The 12,490-nt window shown below is 37.9% G+C and overlaps 2 protein-coding genes across 2 annotated transcripts; one reads left to right on the top strand and one right to left on the bottom strand.

Moving 5' to 3' along the window:
- Positions 1-1,608: 1,608 nt before the first annotated feature.
- LOC116655053 lies at positions 1,609-2,659 on the bottom strand. The gene is made up of 2 exons (XM_032452055.2): positions 1,796-2,659; positions 1,609-1,730 (listed from the first exon to the last, which is right to left on the bottom strand). Exons 1-2 carry the CDS (start codon positions 2,657-2,659, stop codon positions 1,617-1,619), a joined length of 978 nt encoding a protein of 325 aa, XP_032307946.1. The 3' UTR covers positions 1,609-1,616.
- A 2,641-nt stretch (positions 2,660-5,300) lies between these two features.
- Positions 5,301-6,655, top strand: LOC6505322. The gene is made up of 2 exons (XM_032452101.1): positions 5,301-6,411; positions 6,467-6,655. Exons 1-2 carry the CDS (start codon positions 5,413-5,415, stop codon positions 6,578-6,580), a joined length of 1,113 nt encoding a protein of 370 aa, XP_032307992.1. The 5' UTR covers positions 5,301-5,412; the 3' UTR covers positions 6,581-6,655.
- Positions 6,656-12,490: the final 5,835 nt, after the last annotated feature.

The following is a 12,490-nucleotide window of genomic DNA, read 5'->3' as shown; positions in this document are numbered from 1 at the left end:
TTGGCAGAACCCACTCCCAAGTTCGAAAACGCAGAGAAACGAGGGGTCATAGAAAGAGGCAGAGAAATTGCTTACTTTTTTATTCGATTTTCCCTCCAATTCGAGGCAAGCCTATCTCTGAATCAAAGAAAATCTATGAAGACGAGTCCTGACTGGGAACATCGAGGAGACTATGTCAATTTTGGAAAAGTTCATTCTTCACTTGGAGGCCGACAAGAAGAGGTTTTTAAAACTTAGGCAGCTCAACTCCCGGGACCTGGTAAGCTTAAAATAAAAAAATGTGTAAAACACTTCCTTAACGATTTAACGATTTTAATTTCAGAGTATAGCATTGTTGGTGGCTCATCCCGAGCTTAGGGCTGATACTATTCCACATCAGAATTTATTTTGTCTTTCCTATCACACACTACGCACAAGCTTGTTTTGAAATGTTGCGAATTTTGGCCATACCTTGATACCTATTAGTATTTATGAATAATAATGAACTCAAAGTCGGCGGAGCGACAGATCTCCGTCGTGCCAACAACGTATGGTTTTTGTTGAAAAAGGAGTCAAAACCAAAGAGACCCAGTGGCCTAGAATAGTTCCAGGGATTCCATATTTGACCAACTGATCCGTCTATAGCTTTTTTCTTTTGTTTTGCTTTGATTTGGCCTTTATTTTAAGAAATGAATCGTCGTTCCTTTTCAGTGCAAGACTCCTCCGGCTTATTCATAGCTGTGTACAAGCAGAGCAGGAACTGATTCTGACTATGATTCTCTGGGAGACCGCTTTCTCATAACATTTATTATATTAATAAGTCTTGGCCTTATCTTAAACGGATGACGATGCAGGTTCGAGTGTACCCATGACGAGTGCCAAGGTTACTTTCCAAATGCGGAATACAAAGATGTTGACACCGGACCCCAAAGTATTGCATAAATTTTCATTAAATATAGAAGCGATCACGACTCCTGAGTAAAAGAAACCAAAGTTAATTTACTTTATCTGAAAAAACGAACTTTGTACAAAAAAAATATATAAATTATTTTTTTAGTTAAAAAAATCATTATTTGGTTTGAATCATTATTTGAATCATTATTCGTTAAAAAAAAAAATAAAACTCAACTCATGTTGAAATCTTCTGTTTCTCCGTATAATTTATCTGTTCCCTTATATGTTGGCTTGACTCTGCTCTAATATGGATAAAACTCATATTTTAATACGAGTTGAGTTTTATTTTTCAGTAAAGTACTAATAATAAAAAATAATATTCCTAAGTTTTATTTTTTGATCAAACAATAATGATTTTTTTTATAATGATTTAAATGAAAAATAATGATTATTTGTTGAACAAACTATATGAAAAATTTAAATTTCTAAAATTATGGTGGAAAATTGTATAATTCTCGGTCTTATGTATATGAATACAATAAGTTATTGATGTTTTCGATAATAAAATAATGATGATCATTAATGAAACGATAATGAAAATAATGAAATAATCATTATTCGCAGTCCCCGAATTCAATACATGTGTGGCATTTTTGCTACAATATTTACTTTAACATATTTTATTAAAAATTTTAAATTGTAAGTATCTCTGAAAAGAACAAGTAATACCCAGAATTTCCAACTCAATTTTCAGTTCGCAGTAACTGGTATGTGTGCCATTCTTTCCTCAATACGTTCATGCGTCGAATTAATTGGTCCTGTAGGTGCGGCTTTGCGTAAAAACTCTTACTCAAGCCCTACAGTAAACAAAAGGATTTAAAATATTATCTTTCTCTAATTTTATTCCAACAACTGTACTTACGTTAACAATGGTTTCGAAATCACCATTGGAACTCAGATTTTCCAGGTCATCAAATTGCTTGTGGAGTACCTGCAAATTTTGAGACACCATATCTACGATTTTGATAGCATTACTGATTTCATTATTCAGATGGTTGGAGAGGAACTCGATTATTTTTATTTGTTGATCGAGGGATGCAGATTCTGGATGCTTGAGAACCAAATCTAGGCCCTCATCAACAATCGGCCTGAGTTTGTTGGGCATCCCACCTTTTTTTATCAAGGCTAAGACGGTATCGCATAAATCCATGAAAAATTGCTTCTTTTTAGAGGCCCTCTCTCGTTCTTGGGCTTTTTCGTTCTTCGCTTTCAGGTGCTGCATCGTCGTGGTGCATATGCCAACCTCTGTGAAGTCAGATTTAATATGTTGCAGCATCTGATTGAACAAGACCTTCACACTGGGCACTGTAGTTTCAAGGGCGCATAGCATTTCCACGCACTTGGAGATGTTGGCTCTTCCCTTGCTGAGGGACTTGGCGATCGGGCTCCATAGGATCTCCTTGTCTCCCGCCACCAAATCCTTCTTCCCTGCGCTCGCAAGGAAAACGTCAAAGGTGTGACTGATCGACGCGCAGCTCTCAAAAACCAGGTTGACGCAGTTGTTGTACGAGCGAAGGGCGAGAGTGCATCTTGATCGCAACGGGTCCAAGTGTTGCTTGGCCCCTCCCGGATAGATGTGCATGGTGTTTTCAATGGATTCAATGGCACATTGCAGGTCGACCAGCTGTTGCTTGGAATAATATTTAGAGGCGCACTCTTTGATAATATCAGAAAACAGGATAATGGTTTCTTCAATAACTTCGAATGGTTCTTTTTTCGAATTCATTTCAAATGTGCTTGTTCTGTGCTTCGCTCTCGAATAAAATATCTGGACTGAACGGATTCGGGCTTAAGTAGCATTTGCCTTATCAAAAGGCGAGGGTTCAATACGCGTAAGTATGTTTATAAGCAAAATGAATCTATTACTAATACTGAGTTTTACATACTTATACTGTTGTTACTTTCTTCTTCCAAGATCATGTTTTAAACTCAGTCGGACCCAGTCAGCCATAGCAGGAGTGCCAGGAAAAAGCCCCGAAACTTGAACGTATCTTCAATTTCAATAAAAATTATAAAATACTCGCCGCCATGGGTACATCCAAGAACGGACTCGAAACCGATATGGAAATGAAACTTCTAGCACTCAAAAATGTTGTCGTAAAATACCACAGTGAACTGGATACACAAGTGAACTTTCCTCAGCTGCAGGATGCCATCGATGCTATCGATAAAGCCATGCATCAGTACGAGGGTAAAGCCAAATTACGGCTGCAGAGTGTGCGAGCTTTGAACTCAAGTTCCCGGCTCACTTACAATGAATGTGTTGGCCAGGTCGTCGAGTGGACTGTTTATGCGTCTAAGACTCTCACGGCCGTTCTGCCATCCATTGACAAAAAGGACCTGCCGCCGGACGATAGAAATGTAACGCTTGTTATAATCGCGACATTGTTGAAAAATGGTCTGGAGAAAATTAGGAAATCAGTGGAACTATTGAAGAAGGTACTGAGAGAAACGACACAGCTGAGCAATTTGTTCAAATCCATCGATCAAGACGTCTACGATGATTTCGGACCAAACGGCTTCTATGGAAAAGTAAAAGAAGAGCTGGAGGAAAGTTTGAACAAAAAAGGCTGTTGTAAAAGTTTAAACTTGGGTGGCCTCTGCAGTGAAGTCGGTCAGTTTATATTCGGGCCCGTTGGGCGTGCAGTTGGGTTGACACTTGGAGTATCGACTGCCTTAGGAGTGAAAACTATCACAGAGTGGATGCACGAGAAGAATCCTAAAAAGAAATTGAAGGGCATTAAGTGTATTTTTGAAATCCTCACACAAAGAATTGGGTTTGCCATAAAGGTGGTATGCGATGTAATAAAGGCCCTCGAGGAAGATGAAGCAATTTTAACTGCGCTTAGCGCAAAAAGTGACAGTGTAAACGATGTGAGTAATGTCCTTATCCTTAAATCCTTATACACCTCTGACTGTTTCTGAAAGGAAAAGGAAAGAGATAAAGGAATGAAGACAACTACAGATTTCATTTACTTTTTTTAATTTTTTTATTTACAGACTAAAGAAATGTTGCTAATGAACGACTCTGAAGCCCGACTTCATTTTTCTGAAAATTTAAAAGGTTTAAAGAATAAATGCGATGAATATGCGGAATGGCATGGACACGGTTCGAGACCCGATAAATGAAAGACAATAATTATCTAAGCAACGTGGTTTGGAAAAATTTCTTTCAAAATCACCTTTACTTAATTTCCCATTCAAATAGTTTGTGAAATAATTAAATCCTGTCTTGGAAAATTTTAAGAGGGACACCAAATAATATGTATTAAATAAAAAATTGTTTCAAAAATTCAATTCAAAAATAATTCAATAAAGTGTTTTTCCTAAATTCGTTTTCAATGTTCAGAGGTCTAAAAAAAAAAACATAATTGCTCGTGTAAACTCCAGGCTCAACAAAAAAATTTTACAAATATTTAAAAACTTTAATAATTTCACAGGCCAACCTAATTTCACCTGCTCCATAACCTTTAGGCTCCCCTGAACCAAAGTCCAGATCAAACATAGGTTCTATCACCCACAGTACCCATCCGCGGTACACCTAAAAGAAGAAATTGATCAAATTTTACCATATATTGAATTATGTAGGGCGTGTAATGGCGATGACCATCATTGTTTCTAGTACATATCATTTTTGAAATGTGTGTGTACCAACTAAAATTTAAAAATGGTATCTAGCAGTTACCATATCTTTGGAATACTTATCCGAAGTTGAAATCTCAAATCTTCTTTTTATAAATTTCGAAACCATAGTTTACAATGGTAGCTTCATTGAATCTTTTTATCGATAATTACCGATACCGCTATTATTTCAATACAAACTATCATCTCAAAAGGTGCGGTTAATTGGTAAGTTCCATCATATTTCGCAGAGAAAAAAATGCTCAACGAATGCAACGAAAAATGTGGAGATGTTGTCTTCAGTTCGAAGGAATTAAAGCATCAATTCGCAAGGATAACAGAGAGGAGACATTCTTTTAAAGGTGTTGTTTCTTTGACTGCGAATCACGTCCCAATGGACGTCCCTTTGGATGATCGCTACAAAAATGGCGTTGGATGAAACTTTAAAAATCGTAAAATTAAAGAGTAATTTTAATTAATGAAGACCATAACAAATTTTTTTAGTTTTATTTTCCTTTTTTTTCGATTTAGAAAAAAAACTTTTTTTTTAAATCAATAATTGACAGCACTACCAGGGAGACTAAGAGAAAAAAGAAAGATTAGATTAGTTCCAGTACATCAGCTCCATACATATTATGTGTACATATGTATGCAAAAACTAATCTTTAGTACTAATCAGCCATAAAAACATATAATATAAATTATGAATCATATATAATGAAATAATGAAAAAAATCAGAGGCTGATTCATTTCAGAAACTGCGACCCAGAATCACAGCTCGGCAGTTGCGAGCGAGTCGCCGCGGGAGTAGTAGCTTGTGTGTTGTAGGTCTCCAGGGATCCAGGGAAACACTCGCCATGGAGTTAACAGCCGAATCCCCCGAGCCGCTCACGCTCAGATTGTACTTGGAGGAAACGCTCCAGACTTTTATAGACATTATTTCGGAACTCGCGAGGGACTTTGACTCCAAAATGGGGCTGGTTGAATTGCAAAGGGCAATCGATGACATTGACAGAAATATGCGCGGCTACCTTGGAGCAGCAAGGGACAGGCTGGATCAGCTGCGGACAGACAATACTCTCGTCTACCACGCCTACCAGAGTTGTGCCAATCAGATGTTCGAGTGGAGTGTCTCCATCAGCAGCACCCTGGATACTTTGATTCCCCTCCTAACCAGACCAAATTCTTCCCCGGCCGATAAGACACTCTTCTGGAGAACGATTGCCAAAGCACTTGGCACTGGCCTGGCCAAAGCAGACATTTCACTCGACTACTTGAACGGCTTGGAGGCCAATGCTCTGGAAGATCACTTTCAGGCAATGCTCAGAGCTCTCAGGAATGACTTCGCCCTGCACGGCGTGTATGGCAAGAAGGTGCGGGAGTTGAAATCTAAAATAGCTGGCGAGGAGCCTCCATCCGAACGGATCCGAACAGAAACCCTCTGGGACCATCCCCAAGTGAGTGATGAAGAGTCCTCAGAAAAAGATACTGTTCTAGAGGGGTCCGACTGCTCAGCCTACGAGAAACCCAGCTCGAGTGACCCAAAGCGCAAAGTATCGGGAGCAGGGTGCGTGGCAGAACCCACGCCCAAGTTCGAAAATGCAGAGAAACGAGGGATCATAGAAAGATGCAAAAAAATTGCTTACTCTTTGTATTCGGTTTTCTTTCCAATTCAAGGCAAGCCTGAAGTCTGCAAGAAAATCTATGAAGACGAGTTGGGGAAAGTCAACACCCTTCAACTAGTCCTGACTGGGAACATCGAGGAGGCCATTGCAATCTTGGAAAAGTTCATTCTTCACTTGGAGGCCGACAAGAAGAGGTTTTTAAAACTCAGGCAGCTCAACTCCCGGGACCTGGTAAGCTTCAAATAATAAAATGTGTAAAAAAATTCATTGATGATTTTAATTTCAGAATATAGCATTGTTGGTGGCCCATCCAGAGCTTAGGGCTGATACTTTTCCACATCTTCTGAATTTAATGAGAGTTTGTGTTTCCTATAAAGAACTACGCACAAGCTTGTTTTGAAATTATTATTACATTATTTTTCTAACGTTCTCTCTCATAATACATTGTATTATAAATAAATGTTATAGACGTAAATGAGGTTTCCAATTTATTTTGCATAGGATATTTTGTTTTTGTCCAAACGCACGCATAGCAGTTATGGATACCGATCTCCAATTCTACACTGATTGAAAAATGGGTTCTCAATTTGACAAAACAAAATTCTTAAAACAAGACTCAAGTGTTCTTGAATCCGAATTCGGAATTGAAATTAGAACGAATGGGTTATCGATAAAATTTTGTTGCCACACGGGCGGGGAAAATATGGCTAAAAATTGAACTTTAAAGCAGCACAGAGCAATGACTGAAGCCTAGAAATTTTTTCGGCCGAAGTCTTGCCGAGGATAGCCCAACTTTTCACGCTCAAATAAAGAATTTTCGTTCTCAAAATCGTATCTTAGGGGAAAAAATGCATACCTAAATTATGAATTTTTTTCTTGAACTAAGTATGTACGTTCTTGGTCGACTTCCAAGTGTGTTCGTACTTTAAGAACGAAATTCTTGGCGTTTTTCTGAGTGTACAAAATATAAATATTCCTGCTTAAACTTACCTCTCATGTGATGCTATACTATAAGCCTCTTCGATAAGCCTCTTCGATCTTCGATCCCATAAAGTATATATATGCTTGAACAGCATCAACAGCCGAGTCGACATAGCCGTCTGTCCTTCTGTCTGTATGATTGGGTGGATCTCAGAGACTATAGGAGATAGAGCTATACGATTTTGCATTTGGACTTCTATAGTACCAACGCAGATCAAGTTTGTTTCAAATTTTTGCACGATTTTTAGAGAAGTTATAAATATTTATATTCTGATTCCCATATTGGCTTGCTGTATTTTTAACACGTGGATCTCAGGGACTTTAGATACTCACGCATATGAAGTTTGTGTCTTGACGTAGAGCCGTAGAAATCTTCACAAAAAAGTTGTTTGAAATTATTATTAAATAAATAAATTAAAATTAATTATTAAATTATTCCAATGCCCAATGCCAATGCCAATGTCCAATGTTTTAGAACAACAAAACATTCATAGCAAAAAAATTTTCTCAAAGATCGGTTAATTATTGCCGATATACTGCAATGGAATATCTACTTCAGCTTCGCCCGATGTTAGCTTTCCTTTCTTGTTCATAACAAAAATGTATTTCATTTATTTTGGGCCTAGCATGCGCGTTTTTCTCCGGTATTTTACCTCGCCGAAAGGATTGCCTATTTGAAATAAAAATATTTAAAACAAATGTGTAACCCTAAGACCCATACAAAAAATAAAAACATGAAAGGACGGCTATAGTCGGGTTTCCCTACTAGATGATTCCCGGTACACATATTTTTTCCACCCAAACTTCATTTCACCTTTTAATGTATAGATTTCCCAAAAAATTTTTATACCCTTGCAGAGGGTATTATAATTTTGGTCAAAAGTGTGTAACGCAGTGAAGGAGACATCTCCGACTCTATAAAGTATATATATTCTTGATCAGTAGACCTCGGAATTTGCATGTTTTCTAATTTTTTATCCATTTGATGCCAAATTTTGAATTTAGACACTAAATTTTTCAAATATTAGAATTTAAAATACATATTAAAAGTATGCTAAATATATGCAATAAATATGCAAAAATTATTCAAAAACAAGAAAGGAAAGCTAACTTCGGGCGGAGCCGAAGTTTATATACCCTTGCAGTTGAGTCGCAGTCCGCTAGGTGGCGCCACGCGTCTTATATTATTAGATATATAGCGGATCGTATATAGTTCACCGATCCTTATGAAATTTGGCATATCGAATTATTTTGCCCAAAGAGGAACCCCCATTGAAACTCCCGTCCTTCTAACTTGAAAAACACCAAAGTTATGGCATTTCCGATCAATCAGTTATATCAATCAGTCATATCAGTTATATATCAATATCAATCAGAGGCTTGCCACTCATACAATGACATTTCATTTCCACCCTGCAGTACTGAAATTCCTGGCCCCGACTTTTCCGGCCCGAATGTCAAATTTCGTTCGAAAAACTAAAACAATTCAATAAGGTTTGCTCTTCGAATGTCAAAACACAGTAGGCGAACTAATTCTGCCAGACCTCTGCTGCTGCTAGAGTTTGAAATTACGCATATTCGATATTAGTTATTAATCACTAATATATTCTTGTCATTCTAAATATTATGCCCGGAAAACTTTCACCCCATGGTTCAATAATTAAGGTCGTGGGTTCGATTCCAAGCGGAAAAGACTTTATTATGAGTTGATTTTTGTTTACTTTAATTTTTATACCCTTGCAGAGGGTATTATAATTTTGGTCAAAAGTGTGCAACGCAGTGAAGGAGACATCTCCGACCCTACAAAGTATATATATTCTTGATCAGGATCACCTCCTGAGTCGATATGAGCATGTCCGTCTGTCCGTCTGTCCGTCTGTCCGTCTGTCCGTCTGTCGGTTTCTACGCAAACTAGTCTCTCAGTTTTGGAGCTATCGAGTTGAAACTTTGCACACACCCTTCTTTCCTTTGCAGGTAGTATATAAGTCGGAACGGCCGGGATCGGTCGACTATATCCTATAGCTGCCATATAACTGATTGATCGGAAATGCCATAACTTTGGTGTTTTTTAAGTTAGAGGGTTGGGACTTTCCACACATGTTATATTTGACCAAAATATCTTATGTACAAAATTTCATAAGGATCGGCCGACTATATCCTATAGCTGTCATAGAACGATCGAAATTGGTATAACTTTGGTGTTTTTTAAGTTAGAAAGATGGGATTTCGTACAGATTCTATTTTGGGAAAAATAATTCAATATGCCAAATTTCATAAGAATCGGCCGACTATATACGATCCGCTACATATCTAATAATACAAGATGCGTGGCGCCACCTAGCGGACTGCGACTGAACTGCAAGGGTATATAAACTTCGGCTCCGCCCGAAGTTAGCTTTCCTTTCTTGTTTTTAATATTGCAGTCTCAAAATAAACTTTTATATTCAATAATTTTTTTTAAATGGGGATTCTTAATAATTGAGATTGTTTTAAACATGCAAATTTGTAGAGCTATATTATAGTCAGTCACAAAGTACGCGCGATTCCTTGATAGCTTAGAGGCTTACATGTCGGTCCAGTATACAAAAGCACTAAGGTTCGAATCCCAGGGTGAGTAATTATTAAATATAGTTTTCAATATTAATAATGTAATGTTACTTAACATATTAATTTAGTCTACGGCATAAATAAACAACAATTTTTAAGGAATTCATAAAAAAACATGATTATCAAATTAGAAGATGGTAAGGAGAAATTTTTTTCTTTAATTTTGGGTCATGAATGCGACCTGATTTAGCCACGATTTTTAGCGCGGAATCACGCTTTTTTTTCGGGCCTGATTCCGCTCTGAAATTCAGGTCTAATTCAGGGGCGATTTCGAGACAATTTTCACGCCGGAATCCGGATTCGAAATCCGGGCGGATTCTGGGCTGATTCATGCCTGAAATCGAATTCCGGGCCGAGAGGACATTTTCAAAAGTTTCAGTACAAAATTCCGGGCCGCTTGTTTTAGATTTCCGGGTGGATTCCGGGGTGATCCGGGGGGATCCCGGGTGAATCGGGGGGGATTGGTAATGCTGGGTAACGACAAACAAAAAATAGCCAACCTACTCGGCTAGCACTGGTCCAACTCTCTCTAAGGACTTTAACTTCAGCCAAGAATTCACTTTCCACAAGTACAAGTACGTCCCGTCCAAATCAGCTATTGAAATTGACAAACCCATAACCAAATTAGAACTTAACGATTATTAGAATCTCATACAGTATGTTAAAAAATAGCCCACTATCAATACAAAATAAATTACTTTCCCATTTCAACCAAATCTTTGAAAACTATATACATTCCTTAATCATACAAAACCAGCCAAATCATACCTATATTAAAAGCACAGACGGATAAAACCGACATCGCTTCGTACAGACCCATATCACTCAACTGCTGCGTGGGGAAAACTCTGGACAAAATTATTGCAAAGAGACTTTGGTGGTACCTAAACAGCAATAAACTCCTACGCCCACACCAATATGGGTTCAAAAAAGGTAAATCGACCTCGGATAATCTGCTCTATGCAGATCACATCATTACGAAGTCGCTTAATACCTGGAAACATACCTCACTCATCTCTCTTGACTTTGCAAGAGCTTTTGACCGAGAAGGTATCCACTCAATAGTCGACCAACTAATCGAATGGAAATATAGCCACAAAATAATAAACTATGTACATCATAAATTTCTCCACGGCCACGTATCTCAAACTTCTACCCCTTGGAAAACGAAATTCCACAAGGATCGCCCATCTTAGTAGTCCTATTTTAATAGCATTAAATTTTTTTTTTTTTTTTTAATATTACTTTATTAAGTGAAGAATCTGTACATCAAATAAGTACCTTAACATCATATGAAATATATATACAATGTAAGCATAACCAAAATATAATACATATAAGGATTTCTAATGTCTGATTTACGTTCTAATTAAGTGTCTTAGCAAAACCTAGACGTTCAAGACGCCTCAATGGTCTAGCTGGAAGTAAATTCTAGGGTAACTCCCCCAAGTTGGATTTGAGGGGTATTAATTATGAGCCTTTTCAGTGTAAAGCAGACGAGCGTTGTTTTCTGCGGATTAATCTTCAGGTTCCATCTTTTGCACCAAGCTGCAAAAGTGAATAGGTACTCCTGTAATCCATTGGAAGCTTCTCAGTGACATCTGTAGTTGTAAATGACTGCAATGTCATCTGCATAGGTCGCAATAAGTGCTGTAGAGGGAGCTACCATATGTTGGCTGTTCGGGATAGGTATATCTGCCGTATACAGTGAATATAGCAACGGTCCAAGCACACTTCCCTGTGGAACTCCTGCTCTCATCAAAAAGTTGTCCGAGTATGTATCTCTTACTTTCACTTTGAATTCTCGTCCTTCTAAATATGATCTAAACCGACCATAGTACGGCGCAGGTAAAAGATTTTTAATTTTGAGCAGTAAGCCATCATGCCACACCTTATCAAAAGCTTGCTGCATATCAATAAAAACTGCGTTGGAATACTCTTGATCGTCAAAGGCCTGCAAGATATGTTGCACCAGTCTGTGGACCTGTTCCACGGTTCCGTGACCTCCTCGAAAGCCAAATTGATGATCTGGCAAGATATTGTTTTCAGTCATAATCCTTTTAACTCGATTTGCAATAAGTCTCTCCCACAGTTTAGACAAACAGGGTAGGAGACTAATTCGACGATATGACTCAGGATCAACCTCTGGTTTCCCTGGCTTGTGGATCATCATAATCGCAGCCAATTTCCACTGTTTTGGGAACACTTGGATCCTAATAATTGCATTAAAAATTAATGCTATGAAAAGGATCGATTTTATAGGCAAGACCTTTAACGTTGCGAGACAAATTCGATCAATACCCGGAGCTTTGTTTTTGGGCAAAGATTGTATGACATCAGATATTTCCTCGACTCTTATAGGCTTAATAGGCAGTGGCATCTGCAATGGAGTCTCCAAACTCTGATGGGTCTCTTTAGTATGTTCTACCGATGCAAAGTTAAAGGGAGTGAAGCCATCCTCTAGATGCTGGCCAAAAGCATTAGCCTGAATAGCATTTAATAAACTTGCCAATATCCTAACAAGATACAAACAAATTAAATTCAGCGCATATGCTGACGACTTCCTTTATTGGTCAATCTAAAAAATCCAAAAAATAATACCACATATTTTTAGGAAAATATTTGACTGGGGAAGCTATTCAGGCGCATCTCTATCTCGAACAAAATGCCAACACCTACACATTTGTAGAAAACACAGATGCAACTGCTCAATCACAACACA

Source organism: Drosophila ananassae, chromosome XR (genome assembly GCF_017639315.1).
Source record: "Drosophila ananassae strain 14024-0371.13 chromosome XR, ASM1763931v2, whole genome shotgun sequence".
Lineage (NCBI taxonomy): Eukaryota > Metazoa > Arthropoda > Insecta > Diptera > Drosophilidae > Drosophila > Drosophila ananassae.
Note: the sequence above shows the minus strand (reverse complement) of the source record. Positions and strands in the feature narration are given on the sequence as shown.

What these genes read in the sequence shown, in the direction of transcription:
- LOC116655053 (XM_032452055.2), bottom strand. Translation starts at nt 2,659, where the DNA reads ATGAATTCGAAAAAAGAACCATTCGAAGTTATTGAAGAAACCATTATC. An exon ending in ATTTCGAAACCATTGTTAAC is followed by an intron (nt 1,731 to 1,795) that starts GTAAGTACAGTT and finishes TGTTTACTGTAG; the next exon opens with GGCTTGAGTAAGAGTTTTTA.
- LOC6505322 (XM_032452101.1), top strand. Translation starts at nt 5,413, where the DNA reads ATGGAGTTAACAGCCGAATCCCCCGAGCCGCTCACGCTCAGATTGTAC. An exon ending in AGCTCAACTCCCGGGACCTG is followed by an intron (nt 6,412 to 6,466) that starts GTAAGCTTCAAA and finishes TTTTAATTTCAG; the next exon opens with AATATAGCATTGTTGGTGGC.